Below are 24,143 nucleotides of genomic sequence, written 5' to 3'. Positions count from 1 at the left end.
TGAATCAATTGCAAGCCGTAACAGCAGAGCACAGCGGCAGAGGATATGTACAAAACACAAAAGGTCACAGTTATGGCGCTAGTTCTTTGGTGGACCAAACTAACCAAGGGTTAGTTCTGCATAGCTCATCCTCTCCTTCCCCAAAACAAACAAACCAAACAAAACTTAAAAACAAAACCAAAATGTTCAGAGCAGGCTGGAATATGTGAGGACTCCTTTACCTCCCAATTCTAGGGATTGACTATTCTCTCATATAAATTTGCACAATCTGCAGGAATTACCATTACCAAAGGAATGGAATAAAAACTACACATTCCACAGAACATAGAGACAGATTGCACTCATCTCTCTCCCAACCAAACAAAAATTACCAAGGAGCCTCCGGTGTGGGATAAAAAGGGCCGTCACTACCTCCTTGTGATTTGCTACAGTGCAGGAGCTCCCTCCTCATCACCACCATATATTTTGGTCTGGTTTACTGTGGGCAGAATGGCAAGGAAGGCTCCATGGCTAATTTCTTCTTTCCCTTGCTGACCTTCAAATGAAGAGATCAGCTAGGGACCAATCAAATCCTAAGTGGAACAGGTGAATATAGCTGAAGGGCTTGGTAATAGTGATCATAACATAAGACAATTTAACATTCCTGGGGGGGGGGGAGGAGGAGGAGGAGGGCACGCGGGCGGGCGCAGGAGGTGAGGGACAGAGACAACAAAGCAGCCAACCACAGTAGGTAGCATTTAATGTCAGAAAGGGGAACTACATAAAAATGAGAAGTTAGTAAAACAGAAATTAAAAGGTTCAGTCCCAAAGGTAAATCCCTGCAAGCTGCTTGGAAACTTTTAAAAGACACCACAATAGAGGCTCAATCTAAATGTATACCCCAAATTAAAAAACACAGTAAGAGGACCAAAAAGCGTACCATCATGGCTAAACAACAAAGTAAAAGAAGCAGACACAAAAAGGCATCCTTTAAAATGCAGAAGTTAAATCCTATTGAGGAAAACAGAAAGGAGCATAAACTCTGGCAAACAAAGTGCAAAAATATAATTAGGAAGACCAAAAAAGAATTTGAAGAAAGCTAGCCAAAGACACAAAAAGCAACAGCAAAAATGTTTTTAAGTACATCAAAAGCAGGAAGCCTGCTAAACAACCAGTAGGGCTAGTGGACAATTGAGATGCCAAAAGGAACAGTCAAGAAAGATAAGATTATTGAGGAGAAACTAAATGACTTCTTTGCATCGGTCTTCATGGCTGCAGATATGGGAGAGATTCCCAAACATGAACCATTCCTTTTAGGTGACAAATCTGAGGCACTGTCATTGGAGGAGGTTTTTGAAAAAATTAATAAATTAACCAGTAATAAGTTAACAAGATCAGATGGTATCCACCCAAAGTTCTGAAGGAACTCAAATGCGAAATTACAGAACTATTAATTGTGGTATGTAACCTATCAATTAAATCAGCTTCTGTATACCAGATTACTGGAGGATAGCTAATGTGATCCCAATTTAAAAAAAAAAACGCTCCAGAGGCAATCCCAACAATTACAGGCTGGTAAGCATAACTTCAGTACCAAGCAAACCGGTTGAAACTATAGTAAAGAACAAAAATATCAGATACACAGATGGATACGATTTGTTGGGGGAAGAGTCAACATAGTTTTTGTAAAGGGAAATCATACCTCACCAATCTACTAGAATTCTTTAAGGGGCTCAACAAGAATGGGGACAAGGGTGATCCAGTGGATATACTGTACTTAGATTTTCAGAAAGCCTTTGACAAGATCCTTCACCAAAGGCTGTTAAAGCAAAGTAAGCGATCATAGGATAAGAGGGAAGGTCCTCTCCTGGATCAGTAACTGGTTACAAGACAGGAAACAAACGGTAGGAATAATCTGTCAGTTTTCAAAATGGAGACAGGTAAATAGCGGTGTCCCCCAGGAGTATGTACTGGGACCAGTACTGTTCAACATATTCATAAATGATCTGGAAAAAGGGGGTAAACAGTGAGGTAGCAGGCAACATTTAGAGATGATACAAAACTACTTAAGATAGTTAAGTCCAAAGTAGACTGCGAAGGATTACAAAGGGATCTCACAAAACTGAGTGACTGGGCAACAAAACGGCAGATGAAATTCAATGTTGATAAATGCAAAGTAATGCACATTGGAAAACATAACCCCAACTATACATATAAAATAATGGGGTCTAAATTAGCTGTTGCCATTCAAGAAAGATCTTGGAGTCATTGTGCAGCGGCAGTCAAAAAAGCTAAAAGAATTTTGGGAATCATTAGGAAAGGAATAGATAATAAGACAGAAAATATCATATTGCCTCTTTATAAATCCATGGTAACGCTCACATCTTGAATACTGCGGGCAGATCTGGTCACCTTATCTCGAAAAAGATATAGTGGCATTGGAAAAGGTACAGAAAAGAGCAACTAAAATGATTAGGGGTATGGAACAACTTCCATACAAGGCGAGATAAAAAGATCGGGACTTTTCAGCTTGGGAAAAAAAGCGACTAAGGAAGGATATGATAGAGGTCTATAAAATCATGACTGGTGTGGAGAAAGTAAATAAGGAAGTGTTATTTACTCCTTCTCCTAAAACAAAAACTAGGGGATCACCAAATGAAATAAATAGGCAAGAGGCTTAAAACAAACAAAAGGAAGTATTTCTTCACACAATGCACAGTGAACCTGTGGAACGCCTTGCCAGAGGATGTGGTGAAGGCCAAGACTATAACGGGGTTCCAAAAAGAATTAAGTAAGTTCATGGAGGATAGGTCCATCAATGGCTATTAACCAGGATAGACAGGGAGTACTGTTTGCCAGAGGCTGGGAATGGCCGACAGGATGGATCATTTGATGATTACCTGTTCTATTCATTGGCCACTGTAGGAAGACAGGATACTGGCCTAGATGGACCCTTGGTCTGGCTGTTCTTATGAATATTCAGTCATCTGGGGAAGAAACACCCACATTGCAGTACACTGGGATGCAGCCATTTGTTGCACTCAAGCAAAGCAGGCCAAAAAGAGCAAGGAGGAAGGTGAACTTGGAATGCCACGTTACCCCTTCCTTAACCCAAGGGCCAGCAGTGTTCTCCAACCTGGGGGATGAGCAACCCACAAGAAGGGTGCCGAACTATTCCACAGGAATGCAGAGAAGAGGAAAGGAGCAGTGGATAGAGGGAAAGCTGCATATCCTAGGGTCTACCCAACAAACACATCTGTAGGAGGAGCCCTCAAGCTTGTGCTCAAGCAGTAAGTCATAGAATCATAGAAGATTAGGATTCAAAGGGACCTCAGGAGGTCATCTAGTCCAATCACCTGGCTCAAAGCAGGACCAACTTCAATGAAATCATCCCAGCCAGGGCTTCATCAAGCCAAGCCTTAAAAACCTCTAAGGATGGAGATTCCACCACTTCCCTAGGTAACTCATTCCAGTGCTTCACCACCCTCCTAGGGAAAAAGCTTTTTCTTAATATCCAACCTAGACCTCCCCCACTGCAACTTGAGACCATTGCGCCTTGTTCTGTCACCTGCCATCACTGAGAACAGCCTAGCGTCATCCTCACTGGAACCCCCTTTCAGGTAGTTGAAGGCTGCTATCAAATCCCCCCTCACTCTTCTCTTCTGCAGACTAAACAAATCATCAGCCTATAAGTGTCTTTTCTGCAATCATGCTATTCAGCTCAGTTTTTAGAGTACATACATCCTGTATCCATGCATCCAGTGGGGGCTCCACCTCCAACAGTATGTAGCCTTCTGGTGGATATGAACAAAAGCAGGAAGAGCCACCAGGGGCATGAATACAAAGAAAATATTAGACAATAAGGCAAGTGGGAGGGAAGGAGAATAAAACCATGTAAGAAGGAAAAGAAGACACAGAAGGATCAAATGAAAGAAGGGAAATCAGGAGACTTGTGCAGTACACAGCACAAGAGGGACACAGGGTGGTTGAAGATGCAGACATCTGCCAACACACTGAAAAGGTGCTCTAGCCAAAAACAAAAAGCAAAGGAGGGGAACCAGTGGGGACAAAGCTTTCTAGGAAGAGGGAGCCCAAGGAGGACATAGAGGGTTCAAGAAACACTTAGAAAGGAGACTCCTTTTGGTTAGACCGAGCTCTACGTTATTTCACTACCAGAAGGGCATTTTCCATTTCCATTAAAAATAAAAAAATAAATAAATAAAGCATCATATTTAAAAAAATCTAAAGTTTAAAATAAATACTATATAACAAAATATTAGTCTATTGGAAAGTGAGTCTACTGCGATATTAGTCTACTGGGGGGGTGAGGTCTTCGATCCTGCCCCAAGGCCTCTTTCTCAACTGTAAAGAGGATGAACTGGCATAAAGGGACCCTAAAATCCCCAATACTAGCTGGGGGGAGAGAGAGCAATTCTCCTGATGCAGGCATCTGCTTTCTGAGGACACCCCCGCTCCCTCCCACTAAGTAAGCCCTGGTGTAGCAGGTGTGCTGGGGAGAAAGCCACTACACACAGTACTATAGAGATTCCAGGCTGTGCAGTGTCCCATGGGCAGCCCAGGGAGTCTGCCAGACCTTAGACAGGCCCCCCGGATGTCTCCAGAATTTGTACAGGTATTAAATATTTTGTTGAACAAATGATCACAAACAGAAAAGTATTTCTGAACAGAAGTGTCTATAGCTTGGGATTTGGGAAAATGTTTGTTAGCTACTATAGATTTAAGTTAATGGATCCATTTTCCACAATTATAGCAACACCTCTACAAAACTTCACAGCATATATATATATATATAACTTTTTTCCATCTAAAACTAGTTAGAAGATGCTAAACATACCATACAAACAAGATTTTGGAACATTTTCTAAACATATTTCATGCACAATTTTAAAATAAAATGTTTCCACTAAAAATTATTACAAAGAACAAGACAAACTGAATGCTCCCTACACATGCAGGTCCAAAGATCAAATATTAGAGATAGGTAAAAGAATGAAATTCTATAAAAAGAGGAATGGAAAATGAAATTTTTTCATGCACAGAAAGACAGATGTATTGGAATATTACTTCTGATTACACAAATATAAATCTTTGTAAATATTTTTAAGAGATTGGTAGTAAAACAAAAATTCTACATGTGTATCAATATATAAATATGTTCTGTACTACTAATATTCATATTATGGTTCTATGAAGTCATATTTCAAAACATTACTACTCTGTCTGGTCTGTACCTTTTTTATTGCCATATGAGAGTCGTTCTTCAGATGGAGAGTCCAGAAAAAAAAAAGATGTGAATGATGGAGAGAAAGGTGAGTGAAACAAATTTTTAAAAAAAATATTTTACCTACCAGTGGTAATAAAGAATGAATATGGAAAAGAAAAGTGAAAGAAATGGAAAATTGCCACATTAAAAAAGCATTAATTGAATAAAAAAGTGGAAAATGTTGGACACATTTTACAATTCTGATAAACAAGGAAAATTTGTCAAGTATTGGATAATCTATTTATGAAGACAAGATAAAATATAAATAGTACATAGGTAGTACCAAGCAAAGAAACTGTTAAAGGAAATAAGATAAAAATATTAAAAAATCAATATTAGGAAATAGTTCAACTAGTGTACTAAAGAGGGAGCATATGCAATCAACTGTTGAGTTAGTCTCTGCTGGAGAAACTAAAAGAAAGCATGTCATTTTAGAGAAGGAAATGTACGATATATCCAGGTATAACCCAACTATAAGGCCCTGACCCTGCAATCACTTAAGCATGTGAGTCCCCCACCACCCAAATGCTATAGTATTAGTTATGTGAGTAACACTGTATGTTTAAGTGTTTGCAGGTTCAGAACCTAAGACTGTATTTTTAATTTTCATGTTTCTGGCAACAACCTAAATGCCAGGAAAGTTCAGGTAGCTAATACAAATAACCTTCAAGAATGATCATACAGCTTTTTCCTTGTTACTGTTTTTAATATAATAAGTAAGGATCAAATTCTGAAACCTCCAAAAAGAGACAGTGTCAATAAAGGTTTTTTGATATATACATTTGTATCAATTATTTCTTATACAAGTGTAGTATCAAATCAACTTTATTCTTCAGGTAAAATAAAGTCTAGGATTTTTTTTAAATGTTTTGTTAAACAGTACAGTAAATAATATTATTTAAAAAAAATTGTCATACTACAGTAGAACCTCAGAGTTACAAATACCAGAGTTATAAACTGACCGGTGAACTACATGTCACACATCTCATTTGGAACCGGAAGTACGCAAACAGGCAGCAGCAGAGAAAAAAAGCAGCAAACACAGTACAGTACTGTGTTAAATGTAAACTACTAAAAATAAAGGGAAAGTTTAAAAAATATTTGACAAGGTAAGGAAATTAAGATGGTTAAAAGCAGCATTTTTCTTCTGCAAGGAAAAGTTTCAAAGCTGTATTAAGTCAATGTTCAGTTGTAAACTTTTGAAAGAATACCCATAATGTTTTGTTCAGAGTTACGAATATTTCAGAGTTATGAACACCCTCCATTCTTGAGGTGTTTGTAACTCAGGTTTTACTGTATATTACAGGTCACAGCATCTTACTGTTGCACACATCTGTAAGGATCCATTATATTGTTATCGTTCATGGCATCAGAATACATGTACTGTAGGTTTTTACAATTTGGTAAGATTACGTATCTATGGGATGCAATAGCTCTTCTTCAAATCTTTTCTGCTTTAAACACAAGAACCAAATTAAAAAGGTTGTGAGAAAAGTTCATTTTTAATCCATAGCTATAATTCCTTGCCCCACAAAAAAGAAAAATATTTATACCTGTATTACAGATATATATTACATCAGCTGTTCCTTGAAGAGTGGTAATAAAGTAAACTTTACATTAAGAAACTTAAGAGCTTCTTATAAGAGCTAGGTAGCCTTTAGATATTGTAAATAAATGACCAATATATTATTATTATTTCTAGATGTTTGTTAATATTGTATATCAACCAACCATTTTTCATTGTAATAAACAAACATCTTAACTTTTAAACATTAATAGACTGAACTTTTAACTTAGGATTAGAAGCCATCATGTTCATTTTGTGATATTTACATATACCATTATCACCTGCTAATTGCTTGTGTAAGAAAGAATCCTAAATATATCCAAAAAGACATTTGGGTTTGTGGGGTTTTTTTTTTTTTTTTTTTTTTTTGGTTTGTTTTTTTTTTTTGTTTTTTGTTTTTAAAAACATAAATGTAAAAGTAACTTCTGAAGAAAAGAAAAGAACTCTGAAAACAATACTATTTTTTCCAACATACAATACAATTGGTCAAAGTCTCAACCACTACTATAGAAACGTTTCCATGTAAATATAGTACTTTAAATACAAAGGTGACCTTACCGTCAAATTGATCTTCTCCTTCAGTCATTAATTCATCATCAGAGCAAATGCTCAGAACATTCACCAACATTTCCGTTACTGTGTTGAAAAAAATAATAATGAATTAGCTAATTGTACACCTCTACATATTTTTAATTTATATGTGAGGTGTAACAAATCATCTGCACTTATAGCAGACAAAATTTCTCACCCCAGTATGTTTTTTTTCAGCTGGGCAGCCACTTGCTCTTCCAGGCAAACACTTTTCCTAATGTGCATATTCATCGAATTTAACAACAAAATATGATGCTAAGATAGCACCACTATCCAAAGACAGAGTGCTGGAATAGCATCACCGGCTTCCCTCTTATCCTATGACCATGTCCACAATTAGTTCTTTTGGAAAGGATCTACTTTCATAAGTAATGATATTTGCACATTCAAGCAATCTTGAATCTGATGAAAAGCCAATGAACTCTCACAGCTATAGTTTGTACAAAAGCTGATCAATTCAGACTAAAGTTTGAGCAGTTACCTAGTATCATTAAAATAAAAAGTGGCTCTATGCATCCTTTGGAGGACCATATCGCCAGTCTCCCTGATTAACCACAAAATGATGCAACAGAGAAGGGATGGGAAAGAAAACCAAGAGGGGGAAACAGAACCCAGTATTTAAAATTATTATTTACATTTGTGACATGGATAAATGACAACATAATATTTCTATTAACTGAAAAATAAACAGACACTACCTGCAAAAACACCTTGCCCTATCAGCTGTTCAAAAAGAGTGTACTTAATGTAAAAAGCTGTGAATCTTCTCCAATTCAATTAGTCTTTTAGGAAGGTACCTTGTAATTCCATGCAAGCGTATAGATGCCGAGAAAAAGAATTAAAATGGTGAATCTTTCACTTTATTAAGTGAAGGCACACAGAAGAGGAAAAAAGTTTAGATCAGATTTTCAAATCTTTAAAGTATATGGGGAATATTTCAGATGAAGACAAAGTTACTCACTTTGTGCAGTAAGGATGGGTTCTTTGAGATGTGTGTCCCTATAGTTGTTCCACTGGAGATGTGCCTGCGTCACTACTGCTGATCAGAGAATTTTGGTGGCATGCCACGAGGCTAGCCAGCATACACGGGCAAACCCTCCTCAGTTCCTTCTCTATTGCAGAAGGACGAGGATGGGTCGTGGAGCACCCATAGGGACACACATCTCAAAGAACCATCATTACAGCACAAGATGAGTAACTTCGTCTTCTTCTCTGAGTAGTGTCCCTATGGGTGCTCCACTGTAGGTAACTCCCGAGCAGCATCTACCACCGGAGGTTGGGGCTTCGGAGTCGTGTCTGTTATATATGATAGTACCAAAGCACCGAAGCTAGCATCTGCAGCCGAATCCGCCAGGATGGCATAGTGTTCTGCAAAGGTACGTGCAGATGCCCAGGTAGCTGCTCTGCAGATTTCTGATATAGGTATACCCTTGGAAAAAGTGATGGAAGAGGAGACGGATCTGGTAGAGTGTGGGCGCATTGAAGATGGGGGTGTTACATTATACATCTGATAGCAGAGCTTGATACGGTTCAAGATCCATTTGGAGAGTCTGAGCTGAAATCGCTGCACCTTTTGGCCTATTGGCAACAGAGAGGAAGAGTCTCGGAAATTTTCTAAAAGTACTTGTCCTGTCCAAATAGAAGGCCATGGCTCTCCTCACACTGAGTGTATGCAAGATGGCTTCCTTATTATCCTGATAAAGTTTGGGATAAAAGGTTGGAAGCTTGATAAGCTGGTTCATTTGAAATGTGGACGTCACCTTGGAAGTGAATGTCGGATGTGGACTGAGAGTGATCTTGTCAGGGAAGAACACTGAAGGGGGTGAGGGGTTGTCATCAGAGCTGCTATCTTCCCCCATCCTTCTTGCCGAAGTGATGGCGATCAGGAATGCCGTCTTCATGGAAAGGTGAGTTAAGGAACAAGTAGCTATGGGTTCAAATGGTGGTCTAGTCAGTCCTTTTAACACTAGGATGAGATCCTATTGTGGGGTGGGAAGTCTGGGCTGGGAAATAGGTTCGTTGTGCCCTTGAGAAACCTCTTCATAGCCTGGTAAAAGATGATGGAATATCCTTCTACCTGCTGGTGGAAGATTGCAATTGCCGTGATTTCTTGAGAGTCAACAGACAGTCCAAGACTACTGGTAGGGTGTCTGTATTCAGGGTGATGTCTTTGGGCTGTCACCAAATTTGAAATCTTGTCCATTTTTGTAGATAGGTATGACAAGTAGCTCCTTTCCTACTGTGCAATAACACCTCCTATACCTCCTCAGAGCAAGACATCTCTATGTGCTGGAACCATGAAGGGGTCAGATTTTGAGTCGAAGAATCCACAGGTGGGGCTGGAGAGTGCATCTCTCGTTCTGCGATAAAAGGTAAGGAGTAATTGGAAGAGTCATTGGTGGACATATTGCCAGCTGTGACAGGTGACATCTGTCTGGGCCAGGTGAGAGCAATCAGTATGTTTGCTTTTTCTCTTTTCACTTTCAAAAGAACTTTCATATTAGAGGGAATGGGGAAAAGGTGTAAAGAAGGCACTTGTTTCATGGAAGAAGGAAAACATCTTCAATGGAGTGTCATCCAATCCCCGCTCTGAAGCAGTACTGTGGACATTTCTTGTTCTGGTAAGTAGCAGACTGGTCTATTGTTGGTGTCTCCCATTATCAAAATATGTTGTGGAGAGCATCTACAGGAATGGGAATTTGCTGCTGAGACTGTATGCTGTTATGTTGTGTACTCCCGGCAGGCAAGGTGCTATTATGGCCTTGTGAGAAATGCACTAGTTCCATAGCTTTAATGCTTCCATGCACAGGGAGGATGAGCTGGTGCCTCTCTGTCAGTTTATGTAATACCTGCAGGCCATATTGTCTGTTATGACCTGTGTGCATGTGTCTGATCAGCAGGAGGAAGTAAATACATGCATTTCTGACTGCTCAGAGTTTGAGAAGGTTGATAGGAAGGCACGTCTTGAATGGTGACCATTTGTGAACTGTGAGACCAGTGAGATGCACACCCCATCCTATGAGGGATGCATCTGTGGTTCAGGAGTAATGATAGAGAAGGCTCAAAAAACGGGATTCCCGTACAGACGTTTACTGGTCCTTCCAGCAGTCCAAGGATTGCTTGACCTTGGTGGGCATCGATAGTAATTTGTTTACGTTGTCTCTATTTGGCCTGTACACCAAACTGACCCATGCTTGGAGGAGCTGCATGCGTAGTCTGGCATGAGCTATAACTGATGTACCCATAGCCATATACTCCAGCAGTTGGAGGTAGCAACTGGCCAAAATTTGGGGGCTGGATGGCATTGTCTCTAACAGTGTGATGTGATGTGGGAGGAAAGCCCTCACTTGGATGGAGTCAAGGTGGGCTCCTATGAATTCTAACCTCTGTACCAGTGTTAATGTTGGTTTTTGTGCGTTGATTTGTAGACCCAGATTCTGGAACAGGTTCGGTATGGTCTGGGTGACTCGCTGAGCCTCGGAAAACAAACATGCCCTGAAAAAGCAATTGTCCAGGTAAGGATAAATCATGATGTCATGAGAGCGTAGAGTGGGCCGCCACTCCCAAGAGGACCTTGGAGAATACTCTGGGGGAGGAGGGGTGATGAGAGGCCAAAAGGGAGCACTCTGTACTGGTAGTGGTCTTGGCCTAGTGTGAGCCTGAGGTAATGTCTGTGGCTCAGTATAACTGAAATATGAAAGTATGCATCTTGGAGGTCGAGCGCCGAGAACCAATCTCCTTTCTCTAATGCTGGAATAATAGTTGATAAAGTGACCGCCTTGAACTGCTGAGCCTTGATCAATTTGTTGAACTCTCTGAGGTCCAACATGGGTCTCCAACCACCTTTTTTCTTTGGTATCAGGAAGTAAACAGAGTAGAAGCCTCTGCCCCTTAACTGTGTGGGCACTGGCTCTATGGCTCCCACGCTGAGGTGGGGGTTTATCTTCTGATGTAGCAGGCTCTTGTGAGAAAGGTCCCTAATGAGGGACAGGGAAGGGTGTTTGGGAGTAGGGAGGAAGGTGAAATGGATGGAAGTCCAATCTCTGATGATCTCCAGCACCCATTTGTCAGTGGTTATCCATTCCCAGGTGCTGAGAAATGGGGTGAGATGGTCGCCGAAGGAATGGATGAGGTTTTCCAGCATGAGATAACTATTGAGGAGAATGTTCTACGGGACACCACAATCAGTCTGTCAAAACTGCCGCTTTGAAATGGAGCATTGAGAGGAAGTGGGCTGAGATTCCAATGTTTTCCCTCTGGGGAGCCTGGGCTTTTTCATATGAGGTTCATATGATCTCTGTGATGAATATTGAAATGAACATTGTGATGAGCTAGGCTTAAATGGTGGCTGAGGGCTATACTTGCCTTTTTTACCCAGGTGTACAGATCCAGAGGAATCAAAGAGTGGTCCTGGAATCTTTTAAGATGTGAAGGGAGGTGTCAGTCTTTTAAAAGAATAGCTTTGTCCCTTCAAAAGGAAGGTCATCTGGACTGCTTTTGGGAAGCCGAACAAATGGAGCCACAAGGCCTGTCACATCACAAATGGCAGTTGAAATTGAACATGCCGCCGTGTCAGTTGCATCAAGTGCAGACTGGAGAGATGTCTTAGCCACCAGTTGGCTTTCATTGATTATGGCCTTGAACTGCTCCTTATGAGAATCAGGAAGCAGCTCAATAAAAGAACTGAGTTTTGCGTAGTTCTGGTAGTCATATTTTGCAGTTAAAGCCTGATAATTTCCAATGTGGAACTGGATGGTGGCCCAGGAGTATATTTTCATGCCACAAAGGTCCAGGTGCTTCCAGTCCCAGTGATAAGGGGTGGATTTAAACTGGTGTTGGCAGCCCTTTGAATTGACTATGTCTACAATGATCAAATTGGGAAGCAGGTAGGAGAAGAGGAACCCCGTGTCTTTCGCTAGAACGTAATATTTCTTGTCAGCTCACTTGCATGTTGGTGGGACTGACACGGGCATCTGCCATATGACCATGGCAGGGTTCAGGAGAGCCTCATTAATAGGGATGGCCATTCTGGATGAGGTGGAAGAATGTAAAATGTCCACCAGCCTGTGGAATGACTCGGTCATCTCTTTTAATGATATTTGCAAAGATTCTGCCACCCTTTGTGCCAGGTCCAGGAGCAGTTTAAAATCATCTGCTATACATGGCAGAGGGAGCATCACAGTCTCACCTGACGATAAGTGGGTTTGAGGAGTAATTTCGTCCTCAACTTCAGTTTCCAATTGCTCCTTTGCCTGCTCAGGGGGTTCAGAAGTTGTAAAGACAGCAGCTGAAAGAGGGTGCCTCTTCAGTTGTTGGTAGGTCATATTAGAGGTAAGGGAGGCCTGTTGTCTTTGAGTCTGCCAGGGATCCCTGTATGGCCATTGCAATGGGAAGGGACGCAGTGGTTGGTACCATGGCTGACCAAACCAGGGAGGCTGTGGATCAAGAGGACAATATGTCCAATGTCCATAGTGAAACTGGGTCCCCTGTGGTTAGTGAGAAGAGCAGCGGGAAAAACTACATATTCTTGTTCACTTTCTGACTCAGATGACAAAAAGGGCAGTGCACAGCAGGAAGTCTTTGGTGAGTCCAGGATTCTGGGTGAACTTGGTACCAGGACTCTAGTACTGAGTAGAGGTGAGTCCAGTGCATCAGACACTGAAAAATCCATCATGCACCAGAAGCCTTGTGGTGTGGAAGGTATCAGTACTGGTTGTGATTGTCAATGCCGAGAGGCCTGCACCAACGGGGCAGTGACATGAACTTGATAGTAAAGTTCGTTGGTGCCTGGTGTGCCGCAGGTGGTACCAATGTCAACGTCTGTACCAATGCAGCCTTCCCCGGGGCAGATTTTCTGTTTTTCAAGCCCCACCTGTGCCAGTGCTTCTTTGCCTGTGCCCACTGGGTCCTTAGGCAACCCGACTTGCTCTGTCAGTCTGGTACAGTGTATGCTTGGGTACCAGATTTAGATTGCTTCAGTGCTGTTGGTACCGATGACACTGATCAAGCCAGAGGTCATTTTCGGCTCAATCAGAGCTCGTTATGGGGGGACACAGACCTTTTCTTAGAGGCTTTACATGAATGTCTCACGGGCATTCCCTGGGCTCACCTCCCTTTGAAGTAGAGGGTTTCAATAAAGGCTCCTGCCGGGAATCAGGAGGTTCAAGAGCTGACTCCATAAATAGGAGTTTGAGCCTCAGTTCTCTGTCTTTCCTGGATTTGGGCTTTAATTGCTGACACAACCCACACTTTTGTGGAATGTGTTTCTCTCCCAGGCAGAGAACGCACTGGGAGATTCCTTGCAACTGAGGCACTTCTTGAAACCCAAGAAGCCAAGCATACCCATCCAGTGGGACACCTCCACAGGTGTTGGGGAATATGGTTGTATGTTGTAAATAGTTCATATAGTTCTCCTAGGGCCTGACTAGGCCCGACCCCATTTTGTTTAAAATGGAGTCTGACAAAGGACACAGACAGTCATAATACTTGGCAAGGTGCCACCAGAGCAGGTCTGCCCGGCAACTGGGAAAAAGGCGGGAAGCCTAGGATTTTGGTGCCGTGTGCATCACCTGAGAGGGTGGTGTGCAAAGGGTTTAGTGCCGAGTGCACAAGAATAGTGCCGTGTGCACAACGCCGAGGCGGGAAAATCCCTAGCCTCTGATTGGTCCAGGACTGGAGGGACCAGAAGGAATAAAGACACTCAGCCCCTAGAGGCTTGCTGCCCATCTGAGTGGCAGTGTGGGGAGGGTGCCTGTGATCATTAAGAACTGGCTGCACCAAGTGAAGATAATCTTTGGACCAGGACAAGAAGCCGCCGACTGCGGACCTGGGACTGAAGCAGACGGAGACCAGACCGTAACCAATGCTCGGTGGTCTGAGCGAAGAACGAACTATGAGCTCAAAGAGACTTTGGGGGACCAAGGGTTGCTTTATTGGTTGGTGGGACCTGGGGTTCACCCCCATTCATTGTTTCTTGATGTTAGTGCTTTTGTTAAATTGTCACATAATAAATTGTCACCTTTTGTTTTGGAAACTACTGGAGCAGTGTGATCCTTACAATCCATCCACCGGTGATAGATCCGGCAGGGTAAAGTCCTTCAGTATAGAGATCCCCTTTTTAATTCTGTTTTACGGTAACACAGGGGTCGACAAAGGAACAAAGTCCTTTTTCTTTTCTTTCTTTCTCTCTTTCTTTTTTTTTTTTTTTTTTAAAAAGGCAATGGCCAAAATAAAAATTAAACAAAGTAAAGAAAGGAAAGAGGCTTCAAGGGAAGCTAAAAATTAGCAATTCTAAGAGAGTTAACCATCCACAAATGGATAGCTATAGCTATGTATCTAGCCAGGGGCAGCTGAGAAGGAACTGGGGAGGGTTCACCCACACACACTGGCTAGCTTCGTGGCACACGAGGAGCAGCACATGTGCAAGCTGAAGGTACACTGCAACCAAAGTTCTCCGAGCAGGGACGCAGACACACCTACAGTGGAGCACCAATATGGACATTACTCGAAGAAGAATTCTGAATATCCTTTATTAATAAAATGACAAATTATCTTAGGCTATGTACACAATGACGGCAGCAAATTCGCCGCCGTCAGATCATTCTTTCTGGATCAATTGAGCGGTCAGTGAAGACCCGCTTAATTGATCCAGAAGTCAACGTACTAAAACCACCCCCTCAAGTAGTGTAATGCTGCATCAACAGGAACGCATTTCCTGTTGGCGCAGCATAGTAAAAGCGCCATGCACAATGGAAGTTAAGAAGTCGGTGGGAGTTACGCAACCTACTCTGCGTAGCTTGTGCAACTCCTGTCGACTGCTGCTGAATTTTCAGGTAAATGTAGACCTGGCCTTAGGGATCTCTTTAGCACTTATTACTGTACTATCTAATTGGGCCAAACTAAATCAAATAATTTTACATGGTGCTTCACTGAGTAAGTAGCAAACAAAGGCCACGTCTACACTACACACTGCTAGCGGCAGCGCGTAGGGTATGTGTAACTACATTTAGCATTGAAAATCAGGCTGCGCTCCACCCACACTACAGTGTGTAGCTACACGTGTCAGTGAAAGGCTCTGGGGCAGAAGGGAGGTAGAGGGAAAGGGTCAGCAGCAAGGAGCAGCTGGAGCCTTTGTCCATTGACTCTCCTTTGCCAGAGCCTTTCCCCACTGCTGGAGTGTTTCTCTGAAGTGGTGAAAATCTCTGGCAGCTTGCTAATGCTGGAGCCTTTCCCCATCACAGGGAACTGCTGGAGCCTTTCCCTGCAGTAAGAAAAAGGCTCTGTTAGCTCACTACTCCAGAAGCCTTCTCTGCATTGACCAAGGCTGCAGCAGCAGCAGGGAGCTGTCACAGCCTTACCCGTGGCTGGAGTCTTACCCTGCAGTGGGAAAGACCCCAGCAGCAGAATACTACACTGCTAAAAATAGCAGTGTAGTGTCAAACCCAAGATATTAGAGACACAAGGTGGCTAAAAATAGCAGTGTAGAGGGAAGCAGGGGCATACTGCTTGGGTGAGCAGTGTACATATCTGGGTATAGGGTTCAGGTGTGTACTTACTCTACTTGTCTTAGCAAAGTTGCACTGCTTGCATTGCTATTTATATACCACATGCAGCGCTAGCATGCGTATGTACTCTACACTACTCCAAAGGCAGTGTAGACATTACCTAAATAGAAATCCCTTTAAACAAATTCTACAACTCCAAACTTAGTTTTGTCAACCAAGACAATCTACAATAACGAGCAGCAAACAAAAACGCAAAAATTTACCCTTTGTGTTTTCAAGCTACACAAGGGTAGCTTGTGAGCTTGTCTCTCTCACCAACAGAAGTTGGTCCAATAAAAAGTACTACCTCAACTAACTTGTCTCCCCAAACATGTTTGTAAGCAGAATGGCTTGACAGTATGCAAGAAATTTAAGACGAAAGTAATGAACAATGAATTATTATTCTCCCACACCTTACCCCCCAACTTTCTTCAGTAAGTGACTGGAGGAGTTGAGATATGTTTTTCTTTTGCCTCAAATTGTACTACTGGTATAACTGAGAACACACATGATCAGCGTTAAAGATTGAGGGGCCCCAGATGCCCCATCCAGCTTATTGGTAAATTGGCATTATGTTGATTAACACCAATTGAGGATCTGGTGCTGAGAGTTAGAGAGGCTGTGGTTCAAAGTGTGACAGTTCAATAAGGAGCATATTCTAGATCCTTAGTAGTTATTTTTCTTTAAATCCATCACTACTGCCAGTTAAAAAACTGACCCTTTCTTTCAGCTATGATAAGCACATACAACTTCACTGTAAAAAAAGCTTTGAACCTGCACTATGAAAGAGTATGGGGTATAGCTTCATGTATAAAAATGCACAAGTCACATCACTTTTTAATTTTTGCCAGTGCAAATAGTTTTAAAAGGAAACACATTGTGGAAGTATAATTAAACAGTTATATTTTGAGACCAAGTAAAGTTGTCAGTCTTTTAAGAACTGAATAGTTTTATCAATTTCTCTAAAAATATTCCCTTAATGCATAGTCATAAATGTGTTTCACTGCTGTTTCAAAGAATGAATTTTAAGTTCTGAATATATGCACTAAATGTAAAATTACAGAGTCAACCATGACTTCCACATAAATGTAGAAGGCAGAATAAAAGGAAATCAAGTAATGTAATGTATTTCCTAAATAATTTAGAGAGCAATGTAACTGTACATCAACAAGCATGTATTAGAGAAATTACAGTATTATTTACTGTTATTTGCCAAGTGCCTACTATGTGTTTGCACTGTGTAAAATGAGATACATTACGCTCTCATACAACAGAAGAACTTTCAAATAACAAGGACTCATGGTCCAGAATTTCCATATTTATTCCTGTGGGACAACAGACATGTAAACTCCTCTGACAGATTTTCAATGTAAATTTAAGTAACATTACACTACTTCAGGAATAATAAATATGCAAGATTCTCAGGTAATAATTTAAGGCAGGACTCAGACTTAAGCATTGATGAAGAGAAAGTGTGATTTTCCACATCAGGGTTTCCTATTATTATAATTTTTAAATATTAAAGAGCCCAATATTTACACAACATTTTATAAAAAGACACTCCCTGACTCAAAAATCCTCCACAATTCAACATAAAGATGTGCTATCACTGCTCATGTGTTTTTAAGTTATCAGAAACCTCATTAAATTTTCACACCCTTTTCTGTATTTCCTACACATCCATAGTGAAGTGTGTGTAAATAAGTGCATTTATAGGGTGGGTGAGAGACATTTTCTATGCAATATTCAGAAACATTTTGAAATATCCAGGTTGGGGAGAGTTTAGCTTTTTTAAAAAAGATATCAGTTACATTACAGCATACTTCTCTACAAAGTCTGCAAGCAGGAACCCCCAAAGTGATCCTGATTTGGGTCTCCTGAGTAAAGAATGGACAGCCCCAAAAGCAATGTCACCAGGTCAAAACCGAGTATATAGCTTTTAAATGTAATATTTTAAAACAAGATTTAAAATTTAAAAATGCTGCTTTAACAATCCCCCCCCCCGTTCTCCCCCCATATCAAGAATTCACAACGAACAGTAAAATGGAATAATTTATATTTTAGTATTTTCTCAACTTTAATTGTCATCTGAAATTAAACAATTTTACAAATACACAAAATTTACAGAAGAGGTTAAATACTACGAGTAGAAAAGCAACACTATGATAATTTAAAATAAATTTTGCTGTAAATTTCTTCCAATTGGAAAAGCCAACAGAAGGCAAATACAAGGCCCTTTACTACCTTGCACGATGGACGAATTGGAGATAGTCCAGCGGAGGACAGCAAAAATAATTGGGGGACTGGGGCACATGACTTATAAGGAGAGGCTAAAAGAACTGGGCTTATTTAGTCTGCAGAAGAGAAGAGTGAGGGGGGATTTGATAGCAGCCTTCAACTACGTGAAAGGGGGTGTTCCAAAGAGGATGGAGCCAGGCTGTTCTTAATGGTAGTAGATGACAGAACAAGGAGCAACAATCTCAAGTTGCAGTGCGGGAGGTCTAGGTTGGATATTAGGAAAAACTTTTTCACTGGGAGGGTGATGAAGCACTGGAATTAGTTACCTAGAGAGGTGATGGAATCTCCACCCTTAAAAACCTCTAAGGCCCGGCTTGACAAAGCTTTGGCTGGGATTGGACTAAATGACCTCCTGAGGTCTCTTCCAACTCTAATCTTCTATGATTCTATGTCGTTGCAGTAGTGAGCACACACTGGGACCCTGTCTACACTTACCTCCGGGATTCGGCGGCAGTCAACAGGAGTTAGGCAAGCTATGCAAAAAACCTGCGTAACTTCCATCGACTTCTGGGCTTCTCTTCTGCGCGCCGTCTTCACTGCACTGCGCTGATGGGAACCGCGTTCCCATCGACGCAGCGCTACACCACCTGCAAAGGTGGTTTTAGTAAGTCGATTTCTGGATCGACTGAGTGGGTCTTCACTGACTGCTCAGTCAATCCAGAGCAATCGATCTGATGGTGGCAACTTTGCCGCCGTCAGTGTAGCTGTAGCCTGGGTGAACAAAAACTTCTCATTTAATAGCAACCTTACCTAATTACCAGCATCTCAAGTAAGCTAAATCAAGTAATATCCCAAATAAAGACTGAAGGGTTAAAAAAATCCACATTTTCAGGAGCAGCAGCCACCACTTAAATGTCCTACAAACTGTATAAATAAGAATTATAAATTGATTGTACTTAATAATCAAACAATTTATTGTCCAAAAGGTCATTGTATATATTGACAATTCTTGACATTTAGATTTCATCACGTAATTACCTATGAACCGAAAACTCTTTCCAACTCTGATCTTTTTATTTGAAATCTATGAAGTAATTTGCTAAATGCACTAAGCACATTTAAAAAAAAAAGTCTAAACTATCTGACTGTAATTCCGCTCAGGAGGTAATATTAACCCAACTCTAGGGGCCTGGATTTACGCAACTGGTTTCAGGAGTACTTTTCAGATAAATGTGAAGAGCTTTCTAGAACCCCTACATGAAGATACTATAGCTACATTGGTGGGACTTTAAATAGGACAGCCTAACTTCTAACCATCATTGCGTTTTCACTTAAACCTTTCTGGATCCCAATTGTCCTAAATTTAAAGTTACAAACTCTGATGGGAGGGAAGTAGAATGGGGATATCTATTCAATTGTATTGTAGGAGACCTATAAATTGCCTTTCATCAAAAGGTAAATCTTCTAGGCACTGCAGAATGTTAAAGGAACATCCATTATAACTAGACAGTATTTAAATATTCTACACCATATAAGATTAGGGAAGTGTAACAAAATATTATGTAGAGTGGAAACAATTTCTTGAAATTGTGTGTTGATTCAGATATACACTTCAGAAGGAAGGGGGTTTTCATTAAACTTGATGCAGACAAGTGCCTTCACAGGGATGTTAAACCTCCACTCCCTCCTCTGCTCCATCAGACAAAATTCTAGCTACTTCAGCCAAAAGCAGAGGAAAACAGAGAACCGACAGCTGTAGACTACATCATGTCCCACATCACCATCTTTCATGGACAGTATATCACTTTCACATGGGGAGCTACAAAACCTTGCAAAAGGTCTTTTTGGGCAAGTGTTCACAAGTTTGCACCCTACTAAAACAAAAAAGAACTTAGTCCCTTAAGAGAAATCATACACTTAATTTCTCTCAGGTAAATATAAACATGCAACAGCCATAAAGCCATAAAAACACAAAGACTTTTATGTAGTTTGCTTGTACAGCATAGTTCTTTACCTTTTTCTCCAACAAATGGCAATGACCATGTGAAGACATCCATAAAATTTGGTAACCAATAAGGATGCGGAGAACAATTGAACTGTCGAATATTCATCACGTTATTTTCATATTTTAAAACAGCAGCTGCAAAACATTATAAATTAAGGCAAAAATTTTTATCCTCAACATTAAGTATAATAAAAACAAAACCATCAGGAAGATTAGATCATCTTTTCCCTTATTTATGGTTATATTACACCTCATGTAAAAATAAATGCAGGAGACATTATGTTCCTTTATTCATGATTACAATGAAACAGATTTCTAACACACAGCTTTGTTCTAAGAGAAAATTACTTTACATTGTAATTTAGAAGAGGTACTTTCAAAGGAGAAAGTAGAATTGCACTGACACTTAACTCGATTAATAATGGACATAGAAAATTACTGAGAAAGTGCCATTTCAGGCATTGTAACAAACACCCAACTCACGACAGTATAACTGGCTCAAGATTTTTATATATATAAAATCTTCCCACATTTTAATCAACTGAAATTGCTACTTATTTATGAGGGCCCCATTAAATCCTCCACTCCACACCATGCAAGAAAACAAACCCCATGGAAAATCCACTCTGGCCCCCCAATACACCCATTGCCCCACTTCAATCTATACAAAATGAAGTATCTAACTTCCATGCCTGTGAATTGGGTCACATCATTCCCTTTTTTTAGTTGCTCCACTGGCTACACATTCACAATCAAATTTACGTTTCTTTTCATCACCTTCAAAGCTACGTCTAACTCTGTCCCCTCCTTTACTTATGATGCCCTGTCAAGCCACAGGCTGCTTCAACCTGCCTCCAGCTTTGTCCCACCATTTTAGTTTCTCTCACAATCATTTATGTGCCTCCTTCCACAAAGCCCCCCTATGCATGGTATCACATCCCATAGCTCATCTGCACGGTCTCTGCCCTGTCCACATTTAAAGGCTTACTTCTACAGTGTGGCTTGCCACGAATTGAGCTGACTTGTATATAAATTGCTCTACTGTTCCCCTGCTACTAACCTCTGTCTATTTCTCAGTTTGTATTTAGATTGTGAGCTCCTCAGAGCAGAGCATCCCAACCTGTTTTGGAAGCACTCAGTCTGTGTGACAGTCTGTATCTCTACGTTCACCCTTTTTACAAAACTATAATGGATTTTATACAAAAGCATGCCTTGTGAGGTGTCATTTGAAAACTCATAATTTGCTGATAATTATTGTCCTGGTACAATGTGTGGCACACTGTGTAAAGTTATAAGATTCTACTAAGACATATTCCAAGTTTAGAAAAGCAGGTACAAACCAGTTCCTCAAAGACAAAAGGCAAACTGATGCCTCAGCCAGATGTCAACAAAATTAAATGGACGATCGCCTAGTTAAGCAACCATTCTCTGGCAGAAAAAAGGGTGTGAGTGAGAAATTTACATCTTGGCAAAGAAACAGCTGGGAATTTCCATCCCACAGACTTTCTGTCTCCTGAACCCCAGCTGGAGATGATTCTCAAGAGGAGGAAAAGATATAAAAACGGGTAACAGATGCCTCAAATAATCTCTCCCTTCATCTCTACTCACGGCATCAACAACACTTGAACAAAGGAAGCATAATCGGACTGGGGAGGGAACCTGGCTGAAAGATTCAGCCAGTAAGACTGCTAGAACACGTGATGAGAGAGACCTTTCTGCTTTGAACTCAGCTTGTTAAGTTAGGTACTAGCTGTGTTTTATTTACTTATAACCAATTATGACTTTTATGCCTCATTACTTGTAGTCACTTAAAAACAATCTTTCTGTAGTTAATAAACTTTTATCCAAACCAGTGTGTTTAGACTGAACTGTTTGGGAAATTTCATTTGGGATAACAAGATTTGTGCATATCATTTTCTATTAATAAAATTATGGACTTTATATGAGCTTGTATTGTCCAGGAGGGTGCTGGGCAGAACAAGATGCACATTTCTAGGGATGTCTGGGACTGGGAGTTTGCTGGTGTTGCCCTGCAGCGTAATTCAAGGATGGCTGGCGATAGCACTCATATAATATAGCTGGGAGTGATTTACATGCTGGAGACTGGGTGTGGGCAGAGCAGGAGTGGTTGCTCTCACACCAAAGCAGTGTAAAAGGCACCCCAGGTTGCAGAATTGAGGGAACACAGCTGTCAGTCAATCCAGATTGCACCTGAGTAATGTCATAATGGGTGACTCTAAAAAAAGGAAAAACACATTTTGTTTTATAATTTCTGGATAACATCAAGAGAGATCATCACTGTTTATTTTACATATGCAAGTAATTATGACCATATGTGTTTTCCATGTTGTATTAGTTTGACTGAAGGGGCTTGGATTTTTGTTGCTCTTCCTGGGGAATAGTGTTGATTTTGTTTGGTGTTTCTGTCAGACTATTTTTTTGGAAAGAAGCTTTAATTTAATGTAATCTCCTTAGTAGTAAATTCTTACCTTTATTATTGTAGACATCCAAGTAATTAGGTGCCGAAAAAATTGTTATTAATGATGGGAATCCTGTAGTTTGGCTTTTTCTGTACATTCTATAGCTGTAAAACAAACAGCTTAATTTGCATCATAAAGCAATAAATTATTATTTTGTATTGTTGAATAATTTCTGTAAGGACACAAAATACTTACCCTGCATCTTGTGCTTCATGAGCTCTAATAATCGACAACAAGTTATTATTTTGCAAAAATTCACAAACTGCTGGATAGCTGTGGAAAGAAAACAACTTGAGTAAAATCAATTATTTTTAGTAAACTTTAACTTAGTACTAAAATGTCAATTAAATCCTAGGTTTCTTTTTACCTATAAAAATAGGAGCATCCCCTGACTGTATTATGACTGAAGTGCTCTTGTGATTTTTCATTTCCAAAATCTTCTGAGGGATCTGACCACAATAAGTCACACATTGGTCCAAATGCAGGAGGCTCTTTGAATCTATCTAGCTGTTTAAAAAACAAACACAAAGTTGATTTAAATATTGAATAGGTCAGTTTTTGCTTCTTACCTGTACAGTACACATATCCATCAATGCCAAAGCATTACAGAGTAAATCCTGCCCACAACATGAGAGATGCAGGCTCTGTAGAATTGTTTTTCTTCTTCTGTGTAAGGCAGATGTATGCCAAAAAATAAGGTCATGACTTGAACATATAACAGTTGAGAACAATGAAGATAATTAATTATTAGAAGAGGTGAGGAATCCTCCAGACTGATGGATGTGTATGTTACGAGAAAGTAAATTTACAGAGAAGGAACAAAATTGTCCGTTTCTCAGGCACACCACATATACCAATCTGGAGACACCACTGGGAATTAGTAAACAGTAGCAGCACAGAAAAAGTGGAATAAAAGGGAATTAAGAAGAACTAGCAGCCAGCACGACCAGACAACCAAATGCAGCATCTGAAGAAACATATCCACATTAGACTGTTTAATGAAGAGATGACCACCTTGGGTCTCTGCAGATTTTTTTCATACAAAGCTTTATTGTTCTGCCATAACATTGCCATGGACCTTGTAGCATGGGTCTCGAGCACTTCTGGAGGAGACTTATCTTTTCTTTAGGGGCTTCAGAGATGTCCTTTCTGACCCATTTGGAAACACTTATTTTAGTGGCTCTGTTTCTTTTCTTGTGACCATAGTGAAAAGTTACGGGACTAAGTGTATTAGCTGTCAGGAGATGGCAGCTATTATCCCCTGTGAACCAGACACTAAGGAGGATGGCTGCACAACGCACTGAAACAATAGGTTATGTACACATAAGTAGCCCCATTTTACATACAACATAGAAAACAAAGATGTGGCTGTTTCTGAGAGGCAGTGTGGCTCAGTGGCTGGGACTTGTCTCTGCTATATTAGAGAGCTGAGTTCTATTCTCACCTTGTGTAACCT

At 40.5% G+C, this 24,143-nt stretch overlaps 1 protein-coding gene across 18 annotated transcripts in view; it reads right to left on the bottom strand.

Moving 5' to 3' along the window:
• Positions 1 to 24,143, bottom strand: part of PPP3CB (protein phosphatase 3 catalytic subunit beta) — an 83,835-nt gene that overhangs the window by 18,367 nt on the left and 41,325 nt on the right. For 12 of the 18 annotated variants that reach the window (XR_010917983.1, XR_010917985.1, XR_010918003.1 and 9 more), the window contains exons 6-11: positions 23,055 to 23,194; positions 22,883 to 22,960; positions 22,697 to 22,791; positions 20,217 to 20,342; positions 7,389 to 7,466; positions 5,232 to 5,258 (exon numbers count right to left, since the gene is read on the bottom strand). Coding sequence is in view for 11 of the 18 variants with exons in the window: in XM_067537976.1 (XP_067394077.1) it covers positions 5,232 to 5,258; positions 7,389 to 7,466; positions 20,217 to 20,342; positions 22,697 to 22,791; positions 22,883 to 22,960; positions 23,055 to 23,194 (544 nt within the window). In the remaining 7 variants the exon portion in view is untranslated. The remainder of the gene's footprint in view (positions 1 to 5,231; positions 5,259 to 7,388; positions 7,467 to 20,216; positions 20,343 to 22,696; positions 22,792 to 22,882; positions 22,961 to 23,054; positions 23,195 to 24,143) is intronic. The other 6 variants (XM_067538003.1, XM_067538030.1, XM_067538011.1 and 3 more) reach the window with 1 other exon arrangement.

The sequence above is a fragment of the Emydura macquarii genome, unplaced genomic scaffold (genome assembly GCF_026122565.2).
Source record: "Emydura macquarii macquarii isolate MOO-44397 ecotype Brisbane River unplaced genomic scaffold, CSIRO-AGI_Emac_v2 contig_67, whole genome shotgun sequence".
In the NCBI taxonomy this organism is placed as follows: domain Eukaryota; kingdom Metazoa; phylum Chordata; order Testudines; family Chelidae; genus Emydura; species Emydura macquarii.
The sequence above is the reverse complement of the archived record's forward strand: the minus strand, read 5'-3'. Positions and strand labels throughout refer to the sequence as shown.